Below are 20,991 nucleotides of genomic sequence, written 5' to 3'. Positions count from 1 at the left end.
ACTTATATTTTGTATTTATTTTCCCTTGCTCGTTTCATCATAAAAGTAGTTTAATTTTAATTAAAGCTGAATAAAGCGAACTAACCTTCCAACTTCAAGGATAGACAAAATGGTCACCATCAGCTCTGCATGGACGTATCCCATTTCTGTTAGCGAGAGAGAGACTGCCCAGCCAAACCGAAGTATGAGGTCTTCCACAATGGCGAAATAATAATACCACTAGAAAAGAACAATACTTCAACATATGAGTACGTATTTGCTATACTACATACTAACAGTAAACATGAATGAACACAACTACATCAGCTCTTTTCTTTTTTTTATGCATGTAGAATGGAGAATAATACACATTAAAGAGCTAAATAATGAATGCCCTTCCCGGACTGGAATACCACGTCTCCTGAAAACAGCGAAGTCAAGCAGTACCAGGTCTGGTCAAAGGAAAGATGGGTCACTGTTCGTACTCACCAGATGGTGTTGGCATTGCGGCTTCCATTCAGCGTCGTGAGAACAATTGGGAAGTTACTTGAAAGAAACCAGTAGCGAATTTCGGTCCACAAAGCCAACATTAACGGCAAGGAGGAATCGATGTGATGATTACACTTTATTTTATTTTATTTATTTATTTATTTTTAAGTGCAAGATATTGTGATATTCCGCACGATTGTGTTTCGAAACACTCGACACGTGTTTCTATTTACAAATTTCAACCTTGTGCGTCTTACTACGGATTACTATAGCTGCAGACGACAGGGACAAAAGCGACACCACCTCATCTGGAGCACCAATATAACGAGACGATATCAACGACAGGGATCAATTTCAACTGATCAAATTCCCTTTCTTGGCTTGCAGTGGAGCCTTGGAATTACCTCACAAACCTAAGCCTTTAGCATGCAGTGGAGTTCTTGGCTTCCTTTTCCTTCTGGCTTACAGTGGAGCCTTGTGGGAACCTTTACCTCTCTCCCTCTCTCTCTCACTGCTTGCAGTGGAGCTTTCTCGGGACTCAACCCCTCTCAGCTTGCAGTACAGCATTAAGTGCCCTACCCTTCCTCACGTAACTTGCTTAGTGAAGATTCCTTCCCGAGACAGTCAGGTCGAAGGAACACCTAATTTTACCCAAAAATGAGAGATTTTTAATGTATTTTGTGCCATAGTGCAATTTTGTAATAAATTCTGGTGCTGGGAGAAAACGATTCCGGACTGTAATTTGTTCTACCTATGCTGTACCTACACCTCCACAAGCAGAATTTTCAATATGTTATACTGTCACAAAGTAAATATAGTCACACAAATTTACGAGGTGCTACATTGATGATGTTTTAGTAATATGAAAATTTTACTTACTTATAAAGTAACGTTTAGGGGGAAAAAAATGACACAAAAACAATATACTAAAAATTACATAGTTATTTGTGCTACTTTATTAAAATGCAAGAATTCGTAATAACAGTCCACAACAATTTGTATCCCGAACACAAAGAACGTGTTGCCTTGAGTGATCACTTAGTTTGAATTGGGCAGGGAAGCAAAATGCTGCTGCCACGGCGTTTGTGTACTATTGATCATAAGTCTACTACTAACATACATTTCATGGGGTCCTACCATTCACGTTGCTATATTTTTGAGGCAAGGACACAGAAGCTCATACCTTGAGTTGAGTTGATTTTGAGTTTAACGTCCCGTTCAGCACCGAGGCTATATGAGACGTTGACCTACTGATTAAGGGGGACTACGAACCACTTGAGCTCCCGCCAGGAATCGAACCCGGGCCTTCCGCAAGCTCATACATTGTTACGACAAATACTTTAACGCAGACCTAAAGATAAGTATAGTGCGCTGATTAAAGTAAAATTGGTCGTTTACAAACAAATTTATTTATTAGTCAGTTTTACAAACAACAGGTACTGATTAATAAATATCTGATCGATTCATGCCATCTATTCAATGATTAATGCGCGAATATGTTTCTGAAAACCAATCCAGATAAAAGTATACATTCAATTTCTGTTTTAAAATAATAAGTGTGAGTTCGTTCATCGACTATTTATTAGTGTTTCATTACATTTCTAGAACGATGTTTGTAATTTAATAAGCCACATAATTTGTAATGTATAAGGCTTTCTCTAAATGGTATAAAGTATTCTTAGTTACTGAAGGTATTTAGTATATGTGTGTATTGCTCCAAGCTATGCGTTATGGTATTGGGAAGTTGTATCTTCATTTTGTAGCAGGAGTATACACTGTTGGACTGTATTGTCCCTTTTTAGTAAATTCTGTAATGAACTAGGTAGAAAGGATCACTTCTGTTCCACGCTTGACTTGCTTCCCAAGATAGCATAGCAGCTAACTTGTATTATTACTATATTGTACGTACCGGAAAACTTCACTTTGTTATGGATATCATTATGTATTAAAGGTAAACTTTCTTTAAATTCTTGTGGAAAACTTATGACCTTCTTATACGTCATATCTATCCCCATGAGCAGTGAATCAGTAATAGTGCTTAGCTTGACAACAACGACTCTTCGTTTATTGGCATTTCTTTAAAGGGTCCACATATTTAAATGTAAATAACACAAGTAAAGCTAACTTCAAGAATTAATCTTGACTGTGAGAGATAAGATAAACTGGAAGTCATTAAATAATCCTTCATTAAACTGAACTTTTACTGTCACTTAATAAATCTTGTTCTGTTGTTAATAACTCATAATCTAAAGTTTGAAATTTACTGGTTTTTTTTTTTTGTTTTTTTTTTTGAAATTTACTGTTTTTTTTTTTTTTTTTTTTTTTTTTTTTTAATCAGCAGTTATGGTAAAATTAATAAACAGGGAAAAGGGGAGAATAGCATTCTTATCATAAAGAAAATAAGCACGGAAGTTTAATTGTTCCTGTTTCATTGAAATTTATAAATACAATTATGTTTGTTCTTTCCTCATAACGAAACTATAGATTTAGTAAATTAGCATGGAATTAAAGGAAATAAGGTGTATCAAACTTAAAGCAAGAACTTGTGATAAGTAGCTGTAGAGGTAAGTTCCTTAGATTTTTTTTTTCTTTCCGATACTTGCTTGTTAAGGCATATATCAGTTACTCCGTGTATAATCTTCTGTTATTGTGAAACTATATTGGTACGATTTTATGATTTATTTATTTATTCTGTCTGAGGCTCTCCCTATTGTAAAAAGTTTAGGGCCAAAGTAGAGACGCAGACCCCTTACACTTTAACAACTTCGGTATACATGTATACCGGCCGTCATTAAAGGCATTGTGTACCATGTAGATTAAATACAGTCCATGTAGATTAAATGGATGAACATTAAATTGAAGGTGGAGCTGTATACCTGGTGTAGTGAGGAATACGAGTAGTGTACTGGTAAGCACACCAGCATTGCAAGCCTGAGACCTGAGTTTGATCCTCGACTGAATTTTCTCTCACTGAAATTACACCTATACAAGGTTTGGTGCTTAAAATATCTGTTTCCTCTATATCTCATATATACCAGAAAAAATTGAACATCATACACTATAAGCTATTTCGGCAAACTACATTATCAGATAAAAATGAAGACTTAAAGATCAGAAAAAAAAACTAACGTCACGGTAAAATGAAGGATTATATATATATATATATATATATATATATATATATATATATATACATGGATATGTGTGTGTGTGTATTGGATCCTATTTAACAGCACCTGTAATTTTGATTTTGTCCGTCAACTTCTTCTCATTAATCAAGATATCACATATTTTTGCACAAAATATTAGACGTACATGAAAATGGATATATTCTAGAAAATAATTATTTGAGACATCAAGTCGTTAAGTACCCCTGTTTCAATTTTAAACGATCCAAAACTTATTCCTGAAATTCAATCAAGAGTAATGGTTATTATTGTTAAGTCATTAAATAACATTTGAATCAGAAACGTTACTTTTCTATTGCTATTCTCATTTATATCTGAACAATTTGTAAATCGAAAAAGTTCAGGAAATTTTCTTAATTTGGCATTTACTTTTTTCTTTTTTCTTTTCTTTTCTTTTTTGTTTTGTTTGTTTTGTTTAAGCAAGTGTCCTAGCTGAGCAAGTTTAGATTATAATGTATTTTGGACTTCTGATTTTCATGATAAGCAAAAATCACAAATAACCCACGTCAATCCTGAACTTTCTCCATTACGAATGTACCAGATAAAATGTTTGTGAGAACTTCATTTCATGCTACCTGAAACATGTAATTCAATTTTATGTTGTGTACTCGGTATCTAAAATTATTAGTACAAAATATATTGAATGCACAAGGTTACATAACGCGGAACTCCACAGTAGTCGTCACTGACTGTAATACGAGTAATTTGATCAGGCTAGTCTAACATGCAAGGGCCTCGTAGTCCTCATGGGAAATAAGAGTAGGATGCATTCATTGTACATTATTTGAAAAGCCTCTATGGAGATCATCCTTGGATTAAAAAAAAAAAAAAAAGAAAGAAAGAAAAAGAAAGAAAAAAAGAAAGAAAGAAAGACATACAGACAGAAAAGAAAAGAAATGGGAAGGTAATATAACACTTGCTTTGAGAAAAACGTGTACTAACAATCCGGACTAGAGTCTATAGTCACAAGAGAATTCAGTGGCTCTTCTTGATCCCTTAAGTCAGCGTTCCTCAATCTTTTTCTAAGAGAGAGAGGACCATCTTTATTAGTCAGAATATTCTACAGACTACTTTACTTTTGTCTCCTTCGAAAGAAAGTTTTCCTTTTGTTTGTTTGTTTGTTTTAAGCATACTGACATTTTTAAAACAATATTAATTGAAATACCCTTAATTTTACATTGGCCTTAATATATGAAAAATGTATTAAGTTTTTTTTTCTAAATAATTGGAAGCTATAAAGAATATTTTATAACAATACATCCATTTAAGCTATTAAATTTCTATAATCATTATTACAGTGTATGATACGCATTTGTGTGAGGACACAGATTGAGAAATGCTGTTTTAAGCCATATATTAGTTCATTACTTCGAACAAAACAAGCGATAAAAAACACCTGGCTTGAATCTATGCAAAATAATATATTTCTTTTATTGGTATCAGGAAATTACAGACAGTTCAATTACAATTTCCATGAACATGCATAAAGTAGCATTAAAATACAAGCATACATTAACGGAACATAAAAACATACATTAAGTAAAACCAAACGGAATGAAGATAATCAGATTATAAAAATACAGCCATAATAATAAGAACCATACGTGGACAACAGTCCAATAATATAAATAGAAACCAATACATATCGAAAAATGCAGAGAAAAATAAAATTTATGATATATAATAAGTTATAAGCTTCCTCTGGATAGAAAGAAAATCAGGAGTAAAGATATAAAGAATATTTAACCCTTAAAGTCACAAACCCTCTAAAAGTTGGATGAAAATTTTTTTCACTGATATACTACGCTAATTAGAGTATACTGAGCTGGAAATAATGAAAATTTTGCTCATTGTTGTCGATGTTCTATTTTTAGAAATTGTGTCCATATGGCAACATTGTAACTTAAAGGTCATATGTATGAATACATTCAGATATATGAAAACTTAGGTAAGATTGTTTATTTTATGGCGTTTATTGGCACTATTAGTTGTTATTGATACAAACAATTGAGAAAATATATTTCTATATGCATTGTTGCAGAAACCAAACATACAATACTAGTATTATATCATCAAATTTCTTATACCAAGGGAAACTTACGTTATATTTTTAGATTACTGGAAATTAGTTTATATTCATTCAATCATTCACACATTAGTCTTACATGGAGACGAATAAAATAATCTTTTTTCTTCTGTCATTTTGTGAAACACAACACACGATCACACTTTGTACATTTCATTCTACTCATTCCTTTAGGGCATAATCTGCAACGTCCTTTTGATCAGTATGATGGCCAATGTCCTATCTGATCATCATTTGGTCTTGGAAACACTAGAGCTTTTATCTTTCGAGTAGGCTGTGTTTCATTCTCTTGTGATGGTCTACCATACTTTGGTCTTCCTGCATTATATAAAACTTATGATCTATTTTCGGAATTCTTTGAGAGTCATTTCTTTGGTGTCCAAACCCGCGATATTGTCCTTTCTATACAACAGCCATGCATTGGATACGGACAAGTCAAGGAGGTATGAAAATATGGGGAAGTACCACCATTTAGAGTTTGACGGGGTGTTATGTTGTTCAACAATCATATCAGATACACCTACACCAAATCTATAGCTATTGTATTCTTTGATGATAGCTGGTCAAGGCACATCCACTTTTTTCTTTTTTTTTTACTGTCACATTTTTTGGTGCTTGTCACAGGTTCTACATCGCAGGATGTTCCTGCTATAGTTACGCACTTATTATGAACCCATTTCACAACAATGACATCACTTTCATCGTTTCGATAGTAATACGCACCCGTCCCCTCCTTTTTCAGTTTCTTATCATCCAAAAGGGGGCATCCTGCAAGTCCGAGCGTACAAGCAGGTTTTCCTTCAGATAAACCATCAATGGGATGCTTAAAATAATGATCGAAATACACACTGAAATGTTCTTGATCAGACATATACTTCAAGAGAGCTATCACCACTGTACCACCAACTCCAAATTTTTATCGTCATCCGTGAGAGCAACTTCTTCAAATGTGGTTTCTCCCATATAAGGAATAAAATCGTGTACAATACCAGTACTGTCAGCTAACAAAATACTTAAACCCTCATTTTATTAGGTTTTGTGGCAATGTATTGCCTCAAATTTCTGCTTTCTTTCCCTTATATACAATCATAGTTGTGTAGCCGGTGGCAAAAATTTTCATACTTCAGCTATTTTATCCAAAAGTGGGCAGAGATTATGAAAGCAGTCATTGTTATCTGTTGCAAGTGAATTGTCATTGAAATGTATGTAACGTCTTATCCTTATGAACCTATTTAGTGGCATAACATCAGCTACTTGCGGAACCCAAGTGCCATTAGGCCAGTAATCTTTGTAAGATGAAGTACTCATAATTCCCATATATAGCGTCCCCATAGCAGAACATGCCGCGATCTGCGATGTGATCGCAGAAAATCTCCCGCGCCTGTGCAGAATAACTGCCATGTAACGCTGTAATAAAAATATGATAGTATCATCTTCATTTATTTTGGAATTCCTGCAGAAAAGTTTTGACTTACAAAACCTCATCGCAGAAAGTCAAAGAAAGTTCTGCTATCGGGTATAGCAAAATAGCTATAAAATCTTTCATCTCGTTTAAAGTGGAGTTGATCGAAGAGTTTGCTAAACAGAATATAGGTGTGACTGGTGCACTATGTCATGTATAAGATCATCCGAAGAAAACAATTGAAAATGTGGAATTGAAGATTTTACTTTTATATATATATATATATATATATATATATATATATATATATATAAAATGTATGTATATGTATGTGTATCTGTGTGTGTCAAGAAACAATAATAGTATACTCTTTCCTACATCACATCAATCGCTATCTCCTATTTCACAATGTGTCCATATGGAAACACTCGTATTCAAATCGCTATCAACAATCTATTAATCATTACTGATATGTTATAAGTGTTGCTTCTTGATTCTTGTTGTCATTGTGACCACTCCACTCAAAAAGTTAATCAATTCATAGTTAATAATAATAATAATTAATAAATTATATTACCCCTTTTGTCCTCTTACCTCCGAACTGCTAAAAGCTACAGTTCAGCCACTGTGGAAGCTACAAATTTCTGACGTACGGTGGCAGCGCTTGATAGTTGGGTGAAAAGGTTGTAGACAAGTGTCTCCAACGCGACATAACGGGCATGAAATATCAGAACTATATATTTAGCTTCTAAGAAACGAATGTTGCCATATGGTAACAAAGTACTTTAAGGGTTAAGTAATTGTTGGCATTTTACAAGCATTTGTATATTGGAACGTCTGTAAGAATGGGATTGTATTTGAAAATTTTGAAATTTCTTACTGACATGTTAGGAACACAAAGATTAACAGCCTCAATTAATGGTAACTTGCCCATCAAAACATTATGAAGTAGTTTAATATAAAATACAGTTCTTCGTTCAATAATAATAATAATAATAAGAGCGTACATTAAGGTGAATGAATGTACGTAGTAGTCGAGAACAGAATCAGGAATGACTGAATACACGATAAAATCTTAGAGCTGAAGGAAAAGATACAAAAGACCCATTACGATAGTTTTGTCATGTTACGTGAAAGGACAAGATTCACTTGGAAGGGATATAGTGATGATATAAAGCAAAGGAAAATGAAAAGCCCTTTAAAAAAAATGTGATCGACGATCACGGAAGAGAAAATCTACATGTGGAATGGATAAATGACACATTGAGCTGGAGGCAGCTTAACAAAAACAGTAATTTCACATTAAAACTGAAAGAAAGATAAAAAACCAAAGAAGTTAGAACAAAGCAAAGAAACCAGGAAACTATTTTCTAAAAAATCTACAATAAACCACTCACCACAGACGAATACACAATTTCTTCTCGTAGAAATTTATTGTCACCCGGTTTCTTATCGAAGAGTCCCCAATCCATTTTAATATCCCATGTGTAAGCGTAGCACGTACTGACCACAGAGGCCAGGATCCATAAGTAGAAAAATGGATTCTCCGTTGAATCCGCGTATTTTTCTGTAAACAAAAGAAACATTGTACAAAAATCATATACAAGCTGATAAAATATATTATATGTTATATCTGCAACAGAGAAACTCAGGAACGCTACCTATACTATACCGTTGCTTTCCATTTCTAATATACAAGACGTCCCATGTAAAAGTAGTCTGGATGGTTTCAAATTTCAACGTGTGTACAAAGAAAAATGCTGCATCGAGTACAAAACTTTCTAGATTTTGTCAAGATAATTACTTTCATCGTGTTATTTAATCAGTTAAAAACATGACTGAGTGCTGCTTTTTACGTGAGACACCCTGTAATTTTTTTATTTACTTCTCTTTATAGCTTAATCTGTTAAAATAAAGAAAGAAAGAAATGCTCCACCACCACTTAGCTGCGAATAAATTTAAATGATGTATGTATTCAAAATTTTGAAGTTTGACCCTTCAAAATTTAATCCACGCGGAGGGTTCCATGTTTAAATTACCGTTTTTATGAAAGTTCCAACATATAAATATTTATTTTATTTCATTTTATTAGTGCTATTATTTAGTCTATAAGGATAGCATACTGTTCCCTAATACACAATCAAGCTCACCTGCAATACTGTAATAATGTGGAATATAATAATAATAAAAAAGAAAATTCTGGATATTTTCGTGTTTTATTATTATTTATTTATTTATTGTATTTTATTTAGAATATGGCCTCGTTAATTTCAGTATATTCTATAGCAACGTAAGCTAACTTGCCTACTAAGATAACGTTTGTACGTAGTACTCGATGTTGACTAAACTTCACATTTTCTTTGAGGTTGAAAAACGAGCAGTATTAGTTAAGAATGCGATTGATCAAGCACAAGAAGAAACGGAAGTTTGCGCATACTGAAATAACTTGGATAGACATTATTCGATGTTGGTAAAACGTTCTACGAGCAGAATCATTCATATTTCTTGGGGTTAAAATCAGTCAAGAATAGCGTAGCGTAGCGTAGTCGCTAACGCTCTCGTTTTTGATGCGAGCGGTCCGGGGTTCAATTCACGTTGAGGACACTCGGCCGAAGAAGTGTAAAAGCTTTTCTAAAGCCAGTCATCCTGGGAATTCCTCTTTCACACTGGATAAATGCTGGGACGATACTTCACATAATGGTCCAGGCCGCTTTCTTCCTCCCCAATTCACCGGGCAGTGTGATCGCCGAGGGGCGTCATTCCTCATACGTGACGGACTAACACGGCCGTACATGTCGAAAACCCAGAAATCTAATCCTAATCCTTGGTCAAGGATAAGAGAAGGGGAAGAGGCGGAAGGGGATAGATGATACTTCAATGTTTGCACTTATTGAGATAACTTTCATAAATATTATTCGATACTAATGAAATTTAGAAACATTCGACACTAATGAAATTTAGAAGTTTAGCGAGTACAGCGAGTAGTTTTCTTTGATACCGACGAAGAAAAATGGACATTACTTGGGGTTGAAATCAGCCACGAATAAAGGAAGAATGTATCCCCACTTGAATGACTGCACACATTATGTTCACCTGCGTAAACATGTTTGCTTCTGAACTTCTTAAAAAACTGTTTGATGTTGTTGTAAACTTATCTATAGAGTAATTGTTATTTATACTGACATTACATTTAAGGCTTCTTCACAAATAGAAGTCATACACGGTATTGTCTGCGAAAGTGTGAAGACCATAGCTCTCTAAAAATGATTAGAGCAAGGAACCCTTTTTAGTGGTTTCAGTGAATCAATCATTGGTATCAGAAGCACACAAACTTTGGGGGGGGGGGGACAAACTACCGTCGTAATTGACGTGTATGGAGTAGTCCCAGGAAAGCAGGGCCTCCGGAGGGCTTCCCCGGGAAAATTAATAAAAAATAGTCTTCGTACATTGCATTCTAAAGCATTTTTTACTTAAAAAGCAAACAAGAACTTATATACATTGTGTGTTTTATTTTTACCTTTGATATTCTAGTTTTTTTGAAAAATCTGATACTAAAAAACTTAACACTTTGTTTGTTACTTCAAACAGTAAAATTAAACCTTGTTTTACAATTTTAGTTAAATTAAATGACTCAAAGTGTATGTCAAAAATAAAATGATGATAAAAGTTAGTGTGAAGTAAATATTCAGAAACAAAGTTTTGAAAACAGGTTTTAGGCCTATAAGCTTACAACTAATGTAAATGAAGCTCAACAGTGTATAGTTAAAAAATTATTTTTTTTTCCTAATAAGCTAAATTAAACTCGCTTTCCTGCTCGCTATCTAAATAAAGGCAGTATTTGTTATTTTACAGTTTTCTCCACTTTCACCTTCTTAAGGCCAAAAACTGACTGCGATTTTTCACAATTGGAAACAAGCGTTTGTGCTACTTTCTTCACATCCACTTTGTCTAACATTGTTTTGTGAACGTAGCAAACTGCTACATGGGTGAGCCTCCTTTGGGTCATATTTGACCTAAGATACTTGAAATATTGGGGGGCGGACGAGAACCGTTTTACAAATATTGGAGAGGGACACGTCCCCAGTGGGACTGACGCCCGTGGAATCAATAGTAGTGTGTGTTGCAGCTGACGCTTCTTAAAAATATTATATTGTTTCTCGTTTCCAAACAATTGGGAAACGATGCGATTATGTGTGTACCGTACACCTGTTAATTTACCTTTATCTTTCTTTTTTTTTTTTTTTTTTTTTAAAAAAAAAAGCCTTATTATCTTGTTGCCGTTACAAGATATCATACACCAATCTTGTCGTCACGTAACGAAACTTCATGTATTAGAGGATTGGTTGGTTACTTGAATTGGAATTTAGCGTTTCTTTCAGCACCGAGGTTATATGGGACGTGGATCGACAGCTTAACATTTGATCTGAACACTATGACCTCCCACTGGAAATCGAACGCTAGTCTATCATGCTAAAGGCGCATAGGCTAACAATATAGCTATTAGATCTCTACTAGAGGATTATCTAGGCTTTAGTATATATTCTTGTATAAAGTAACATAAGCACGAAGTGAAAGCATGTCTCATCTGAGAAAATTATAAATATGAATCAAGAATATATATTAACGAAAGGAGGAAACAAACGGTTTAAACTTATTTGTACACACCAGATCTTCTGTAGGTGCGAATTTAAATAACACACAACAAGTGAAAAAGTGAATTACTGAGCCGAGACTCGAACCCGGGATCTCCGGTATACCATGCCGATGTGTTAACCACTACGCAGTTATTAACGCATCGCTACAGTATGCTGGAGATTCCAGGTACGAGTTTCGGATAAGAGACATATTTCTCAAATCAATTAACTATCTGGTTTATGTTAGTTTTGCTTCAATAATTAAAAATAGAAAAAGCCTCTGAGCAAAGCACGATGTTTTTTATTTAAATATCAACGTATATATATATATGGATTATAATGTGTCTGGTAAAGCTAAAGGTTTAGTTCGTTTGCGAAACTGTGACACATCGACATTTTAATTTTTTTTTTAAAGAAAATGTGATTTGCTTCGAGATTTAAGTGTTACTCAGTTACGCATAATGGAAAAGCTTCGACACGAGTTTCATTTCACACAATTTCATTCATAAGATATCTTTTTTACGAGTAAAATTTTTAGCTGCTTTTGAAATGGCACAAGAGTCCTACAGACATATACCGGTGTAATATTTGAAAGAACACAACCGCTAACATTTAATCGTTTAGAAATACATCATACTGCACGCCTTTATCAATAATGAAACAGCAAGGATTTGACAATACCTTGAGTTGATGTACCATCAAACTATTAATCGAAAAACTCTCTGTAAGAAAAAGCTTTCAGTTTAACGTCCCACAATTATGCTCTTTAAGCTAAGGGAGACGATAATTAAAGAAAGTAAATGATGATGGAAGCATTGACAGAAAATGAGAATTTGGGAAGAAACGGGAGTACCGCGAGAAAACCCACGGAAACGATGTTGTCTACTACAAACTTACTTATCTCGGATCGAACAAGGGACCCCACGTACCACAGGTAAGCGCTCTACCACTAAGCTATCGTGCCTCCCATCAAACTGTTTAAAAAAAAAAAAAAAAAAAAAAAACTTTTTGTACGGAACTAATTATAATGAAGATACTCTCTGAAGATTAAAACCATTATTCCACAGCAAAGCTGCGAAGTTTCTACGAATCGCACAAAACATTCCTAGTGGGAGCGCATTCACCGCTAATCCGTGAATAATTTTAATCTTAAATAAAGTCTGGTTGACAGTAAAAAGGATTATGCACTAGAAGTTCCAATTTCGTTTGGTAGGAGTCAACCATGAATAACGTTTCTGTCATTTAACGGCGAGATATGTAACTTCCACTACCTTTTCAAAAATAAATTCAAAAATTCGCTTATGTTCATGAATTATCGCGTGCACTAACGGACGAACTCAAGTAATTGGCACTTCCTCTGTCAACAGCCAAAGCATTTGCATATACTGGCTAGGCCACGTTTTAGACAAAGAGAATAAAATAAATGTATACCAGAGACAAAAATTATAATTTTCTGTTTTTGTAACTATGCATATTCTGAGTGTTTCGTTTAAAGATTACCTTTTCTTATTTTAAAGCCTTTTCTGTAGATTAGTTGGCATTATTACATCTTTTCTTTTACTTTTCTACGAAAATGTAGCATCTAAGGTATACCCCACACAGAAACTAATGTTATCAAATTCCTTCTACATATACACATAGCTTCAAGTGAATACATGATAGTTTAATTTTAAAAAAAGAATTGTTATTAAGAAAATACTGCAAATACATTGTAATAACTGGATGTAGTGATAATGACGATTAATAAATACGTGAAAGAAATAATAAACGCTACACATGGAAAAACAGAAGAACATACGAATAAACTATGACGAAATTAATTAATTAATCTATATATATAAAAGAGAACGCACAAAATCCTTTGTCCGCTCATCACGCTAATACGGCTGAACCGATTTCTTTCATTTTTGGGGGGTTGTTAGGATTTGGACCCTAGATGGTTTTTATCATATCACTTTAATTTTCAATTACCAGTGTCTTGAGATAATTGACCAATCAGGTGTCAATACGTACAAAAAATCCTTTGTCCGCTCATCACGCTAATACGGCTGAAGCGATTTCTTTCATTTTTGGGGGGTTGTTAGGATGTGGACCCTAGATGGTTTTTATCATATCACTTTAATTTTCAATTACCAGTGTCTTGAGATAATTGACCATTCAGGTGTCCATACGTACAAATCCTTTGTTATTAGTTCATCATAGGTATAAAAATAAACGTATTTATATGCAACCCGCATGACCCTGTGACTCGGCGGGTTAACATAACTGACAGGCGCTATAAATCACTTGAAAGCGAAAAAGTAAAAATTATCTAAGTAACAAAGTTTATTGCGTTCCGGGATGACCGCAGCGAAGCGGGGCGGGTTGGGGTGACCGCAGCGAAGCGGGGCGGGTTAACATAAATGACAGGCGATATAATGTTAACATTTACTGCAATCTTCTATGGTTTTTATCATATCACTTGAAAGCGAAAAAGTAAAAATTATCTAAGTAACAAAGTTTATTGCGTTCCGGGGTGACCGCAGCGAAGCGGGGTGAAGGCTGCTAGTAATAATAATAAATTATCAAAATACCTAAGACAAAAGTAGATAACCATATACCTATTGTACAGTCCACAGCAAAAAACCTGCAACATGAACGTGTACCTTTATTGTGAAACGACGAAGTCATTTGCTCCAAAATAATTGTGCAGGGGAGGACGCCGAGGTTTCTCCTGACGTGATTCGTACCACTTAGAAGTTATGTTGATTTCCTGGGCTGGTAGGCGTAGTTTCACAATAAACTTACATGCTTATGTTGCAGGTTTTTTGCTGCGGACTGTACCTTATAATTTTCCGTAATATCTAATTTACAAAATTAAAATTTGAATAACCTTGGAATTTTACAAAATAGTCAGGTATCTTTATAGAAATTAATAATCGTATATGCAAACCCTCTACGAAATGCCGAATACTATATCTATATTGGCCAGGTCAAGGTTCTGATTATGCTAAGATCCTTCTGTATTACTAAGAACGAAACACCGAGTTTGTCAAGAAGAGCGATAAACCGCAAAAGTCCCAGTAATTCACCCAAAATCAAATTTCTGAGCAAACATTGCAAGCTGAAAGTTGCAAAATGCTGGAGCACAAACACCAGTCAGATGATTATAAAGATCCAAATGTACACTACATGTATAACCACCTTAGTTCTTTAATTTGCTTCCTATCCTGAATTTTGGGAGTAGGAAGAAAGAACCCTGCCACCTGGAAAATCTTACAAAAAGCTTAAGTTTAAAATTTACTGCAGATACGTTGAAAAAGGTACGGTCTCTAAATGATTGGTGGAGTTGAGTTTAACGTCCCGTTCAGCAGTGAGGCTATATGAGACGGGGACCTACTGATTAACGTGAAATCCGAACCACATGATCTCTCACCGGGAATCGAACCCGGGTCTGCTACGCCAAAGACGCGTACGCTAACCGCTTAGCAAGGAAGGAGCTCTGTCTCCAAATGAGCGTGACACATTTACATCGGGACGAAAGGACAGACAGGCATCAGAAAATCACATTTTTCGGTTGCAGATGTCATGAAACGTACAAATTCATTGAAATCTCGAATTCGATTTTTTTTTTTTTTTTTTTTTTTTTTTTTTTTTTTTTTTTTTTTTTTTTTTCACGATCACCATACTTTCTTCTCTCCTATTGTAAAAGGTTTCCGGGCAGTTTTGGAACTTCAAAATGACACTTTTTTCTTTTAATGACACTTTTTTATTTTTTATTTTTTTAACTATGTGCACCACAAACGGAGTTAAGGGTCTCGTACGAATTAACTGCGTCACCCTGTACTTGCGTAATCATGATAGTTCTGAACAAAAACCCAGTAAAGAAATTATATAGACACTAAGCTTTCAAGTCTTTCATACCTGATCATACTTTGAGATTTGGCTACTTCTTTCATCACAGTATCTGGGTGCAACTTCAAACATGGCTGACTATGGAACTACTAGATAACAACCTGATAAACGAGATAACATTCTCGAAAGCTTAGTGCCCATGTAGTTTATTCAGTTTGTTTCGTTCACAATTACCTGTTACTTTTCACTTGGATTTTCACGGGTTAAAGTTAAGGTTTCTCTGTTCTAACTACGTATATAAAATACGTTATCTATTTTTTGTTTTCAAAGGACACCTCCAACAAAGAACTGCAAAATTCTACGTAACACCTAACATAATTACTACTTTAAATATTAGCTTATAATCATTCTAGAGTTACTTATGATTTAACTCATACTATTGGAAACAATGACTTGCATTCAACTGCTATAAAATATGCTGTGGAAACAGATCCTTTATGAAAAATGGTGTTTGCGAAAATTTCATTATTTTTACTGGGATAACAATTAGTTTTCATTTTGAGTTCAGTGATAGTAAATAGACTAAAAGTCACCTGAAGAAAATCGATAAATCAATACTGGATGGAAGCTTCTCGCAACAGATAACAGTATTATTAAAGTAAACTCGAGTAGTGGACAGCAATGTGTTCGTGGTTTTTTTCGGAGTTCTCCCGTCTCCTCTCACATTATCGTTCCAACCTTTCATAATCATTCACTTCCGTTACTCATCAGTTTTCTTCTTTAGCCTAAAGCGCATTACCTGAAGCCGTTACTTTAAAATAAAAACTTTTTTTTAAGGTACCCCTCTGCGCTGTTAGTAAGGCATGTAGAAGCTTTTTAAAAATAAACGAATTTTTATATTCTCCACTTCTGTTCTGGAATAAATCATGCTTATAACTTCATCAACATTTTCATTAACCATAACTGTAAATGAAAATACCCACGAAATTTTTGAATTCATTAATTAAGAATATAATGGCGGAAGAAACAAGTATTGAAATAAAACAAGATTAGAACATTGCAAAAGCAGATCACTATAACATTATCCAGGTTTAGACGAATACGCATTTGTTGCTTACCACTAGACTTGCTTGTAAGTATTGAGAAAAGCATAACCCAAAAAGTCGTAGAATATTTGCCAGCGTTGACGAGATGCGGGAAGGCTTCTTTTGTATCACGATACCGTCGCAAGCATTGAGCAAACCGAAACCAGGCAGGTAAACTGGCCACAATGGACCTCAAGGTTTTATTCTTTTCCACACATTGGCTGGCATCTGAAAGAGATACACTCATATAAATAAAGATCACAATTTTTTACAATTGCCAGAAACCATGAATATTTTTTGTGATTTCCAGACTTTTTCAAAAGTTTTATCATAGTACACATTTACGACTTTAAATCTTATCCAATTTCTTTTCTCTACATACGGTAATCGCCTCGAGATGCTGACTCTAAAACACAAAAACCCGCACTGGGAATCAAGCCCCAGCATTTTACATGACATCAATAAGATAGTTCGTATTTGTGTTTTCAAAATACTGGGTATAAAAGTAAAGAAAGAAAAAAACAACGAAAAGAAATCGTCTTTGAGGTAATTTTAAAAGACACTGCATAATAAGCTACTGAATACATGAAATAATGTGTACTACTTAAGAGCTTAACAGGTAATCGTGTCATTCAGGCAATGTTCGAAATAACCACCATAGAACCGACTTTATCTACGTCAATCATGATTATTTCACCTTGAATTGCTGCTTTAAGGGTTTCTAGAGCTAAGGATTGTTTTCATACACTTTATCCTTCAGATAATCCCACAGCGAAAAGTCACATGGGCTAAGATCATGGAAGTAGGATGGCCACTTCATTTCTCTCGGCACTACTTACCTATAACGTAAAAGCCACGTGATAGTTAAAGTCTCCTTCGACGAGACTTTGGAAACATTATGTGTGTTATGTTCTTTCCTGCACAAGTTACATGTTTTCGATATTACCCATGACGTGAGCAAACAAGACAGCCGGTCAACAATCTTAAATATCAAGCACTACTTAAGAGTTCTATCTACAGAAACTGGATCGGTTGTCCCTAGAAACGGCGTTATACTCTAAGCAGTAACATAGCCCCGTTGATGTGACCTTTGCGCTAAGAAGTGTATTTCCTGCGCCTAAACCATACAATTCTACTTCATCACTGATCACTACAAGGAAAATAATAATGTATTCAATACATTAGTTCAAACATTCCGAGGGATGTTATATACTGTTCCCTTTTTGGATCAAAAGATCCAATATATTTCAGGCAAAAATTTTCTTCTAGATCTTATATCTCAAGAACTACATATAGTGTACCCAAACCAAAATTAAAAATTTACTCAGTATGATGTGCTTATTCCATAAAAAATACGAAAACTCGATTTAGGAGCCGTTCAAAAATTTTGTGGCCCTTGATTCAAAAAATTCAATATATTTAATTCAATCAAACATTTTCTTGTATGCCTCATATCTCGAGAACTACATATAGTGTAGTCAAACCAAAACTAAAAATTTACTCAGTATGATGTGCTTATTCCGGAAAAATATGAAAACTCGATTTACGGGCCGTTCAAAAATTTTGTGGCCCCTGATAAATGCGGGTCTCAGGAGGTTATTGGCCAAGTTCGTAATCTTTTGACGCATCTTTTGGATCATTCCCAAAATTCTTGACCAAGATCACAATCTTTTGATCCATTTTTTAGATCATTCCTAAAATTCTTGTTGAATAATTTACTGGCAGTGTCTGCTTTCGTGATGACTTATGACATTTTCTTTTAGTGAAGTTCCTTTTTACACCATGTATATGAACTGAAAATACATTTCGAATGTACTGCACATACTTTGATATCAATCAACATAGTAAAACACTCAACAGTCATAAACGCAACACAAGAGAATATGAGTACTATCACAGAGTACAAGTGTGCTCCAGCTGACTTTTATTTGCATGGCCTGTGTGTGGCCTATTCCTGCGTTTCAGGTGAATTCTGTAGGTTTTTTACTCACACTAAGTTGATGAAATCTTCAATAATCTTTGCTACTCAACTAACTGCTCCCCGCGTGGGGTCCCTTGTTTGATCCCAGCTCGCGTCAAGTGGACTTTCTAATAGACAAACACCATCTGCGTGGGTTTTCTCGGGGTTTCCCCCGTTTCCTCCCACTTTACTCATTCCACCATTGCATTCCTTTCTCATAATCACCGTCTCCCTTAGCCTAGCCGGCATAACCCTGGGAAATAAAACTGAAATATTTCATTTTCTAATTGCTCCCATTATGTTTTGTTATGTTTAATTACAAAAATCATCATAATCAAAATTTCACATTTTCTGGACTCGCCCTTGCTTCTGTACAGTTCAATTTATTTTATTAGTATCTCCCGGTAGGCGCAACTGCCTCGGATGCAATCTAGGTACTGGTCTGGAACCCATTTACGAAGTAGGCTCCGTCTCATGCAGCCTTGATGCTGAAAAGGGACGTTTAACTCCAATCCATAAATCAAAATTTATCCTGCTTGTCTTTCCCTTGTTTCTTACGTCATTTTGTTACGGAACATGCTGTTGTTTCTTATTTCTCATCTCTCTGCCTGATCAAGAGTGCCTTGTTAGTTCACACGTTTTTGTCACTATGTGCTACACATTCTTTCTTCACTGCCGAGTAACACTTTCTTCAGAACCACCACAAAATTATAAGGTGTTACAGATTCTCGTGTGCAGTATTGAACTGTATGCATCAGGAATGTTCCCTATGACTTTCACCACTTAAGTCACTGGTTTTTCAGTCTAACTCAGTGGTTGCCAAACTTATGGAGTCTCGGAGCTACCGCACCGTTTTTAAATCCTACTCTGAGCTATCAACCAAAAGAGCTACCAACATTTTAAAAAAAATCTTACATTAGTTTATTATCTCTAAGTTTACATTTCTAATAATCCAAGTTAACAAATATCTACTACATATACGAAAAACATAACGTGCATAACTCCGTGCTTACACAATCAACTGTGAGATGAGGCTGACAATGTCAGTTGCGCGGGAGAAACAAGCAGTTGTCGTCAGCGCCCCCTGTCGTTAGCGTCAGCTCAGGGGAGGAATCAAGGTTAGCCAACCGGAGCGTTAACGCGATCGATGGTTTGGCGATCACTGCTCTAACTGAATCACATAAATTTGGGAAGAATACCACAACGTCACATGGGAAAGATGGCTGCACTGCAGATTCGTACTTCTGGGGGAAATAAAATTTCTTTTATGTGCTCATTTGGCAAATAGTGAACAATTCTACAAAATCTAAATGCATACAATGCATTGGTGAAAATTTTTATTATTTTTTTTAACATTAATTCCATATAGAAAGCATAATGAAATTTCAGAATGCTTAATTTTAACACACATAACACAATATTCGGCCGAGACTATTAGCAGTAAATTGTTACTTTCATGTTCTAACATATTTGGATCATAAAAGACGGCGAAGTGTTCAATGAACGGGACGGTTTAACAGCTATCATTCCCCAAGGACAAGACTTAAGCCATTTACTTCATGATCAGTATTGCTGTCCAAAGTTTGTTCCTTTAGCCTGAAGCAACCTTTAAGAAAACTGCTTATTAATAAAAGAAAATCGGACATGCAAGTTTCGCATAGCTCGGCCCAAAAAATTTCTACAGAGAAATAGAGAATACACTATGGAAACTGACCTCCAGCAGATTCGAAGTTGCCAGCATTGACAATGTAGAAACAAATTAGAAAATGGAAGTCCTGAATAGCAGGAACTAAACTGTTCAGCTGATCTGCCAACCAGAAATCAGCGAATCCCACAAAGAAACACGGAGCCAACAGGACACGAAACTGGAAAAAGAAAAGGAAGCAGTAAATTAAATTTGAAATGATTATAAAGAATTGTTTAAAGTATTATGCTGCGTAAAACGTCTATTAAACAAATATTTATAAATTGGAACATTTTCAAAATAAAATCCCTCTATTTCTAATGATCACATTAATGTTTGACAGACTCGGTACTGTATCTAGGTTATTGTTGGACATATCTGAAAACTTAGAGGGAGGGATCGAAAATTAGAAGTAAAGCGCTTACCTCTAGTTCCAAGAACCTTTTCTAGCGAAGTATCTAGCATTGTGTTTTCTATGCGCCTGGCCTTGGGTTTCATCCTAAGAGAAGGGTATACTTGCCGAGGTTCAAAAACAAATAGTACTCTGAAATCCACTTTAATCAGGAGGTTCTATACAGTCCACACGGGAGGATAAATTAATTAATTAATCAATCAATCAATCAGTCATAAAGTGTGAAAAGTTCCTGATT

General features: G+C 35.0%; 1 protein-coding gene across 2 annotated transcripts in view; it reads right to left on the bottom strand.

Moving 5' to 3' along the window:
• The window catches only part of LOC145674300 (solute carrier family 53 member 1-like), a 149,855-nt gene that overhangs the window by 23,946 nt on the left and 104,918 nt on the right, over window positions 1-20,991 (bottom strand). For both annotated transcript variants that reach the window (XM_081744154.1, XM_081744153.1), the window contains 4 exons: window positions 20,372-20,522; window positions 16,731-16,925; window positions 8,542-8,711; window positions 86-219 (listed from right to left, as the gene is read on the bottom strand). In XM_081744154.1, the coding sequence (XP_081600280.1) occupies window positions 86-219; window positions 8,542-8,711; window positions 16,731-16,925; window positions 20,372-20,522 (650 nt within the window). The remainder of the gene's footprint in view (window positions 1-85; window positions 220-8,541; window positions 8,712-16,730; window positions 16,926-20,371; window positions 20,523-20,991) is intronic.

This window comes from Thermobia domestica, chromosome 17, assembly GCF_964235325.1.
Source record: "Thermobia domestica chromosome 17, izTheDome1.hap1.1, whole genome shotgun sequence".
NCBI lineage: Eukaryota > Metazoa > Arthropoda > Insecta > Zygentoma > Lepismatidae > Thermobia > Thermobia domestica.
Note: the sequence above shows the minus strand (reverse complement) of the source record. Positions and strands in the feature narration are given on the sequence as shown.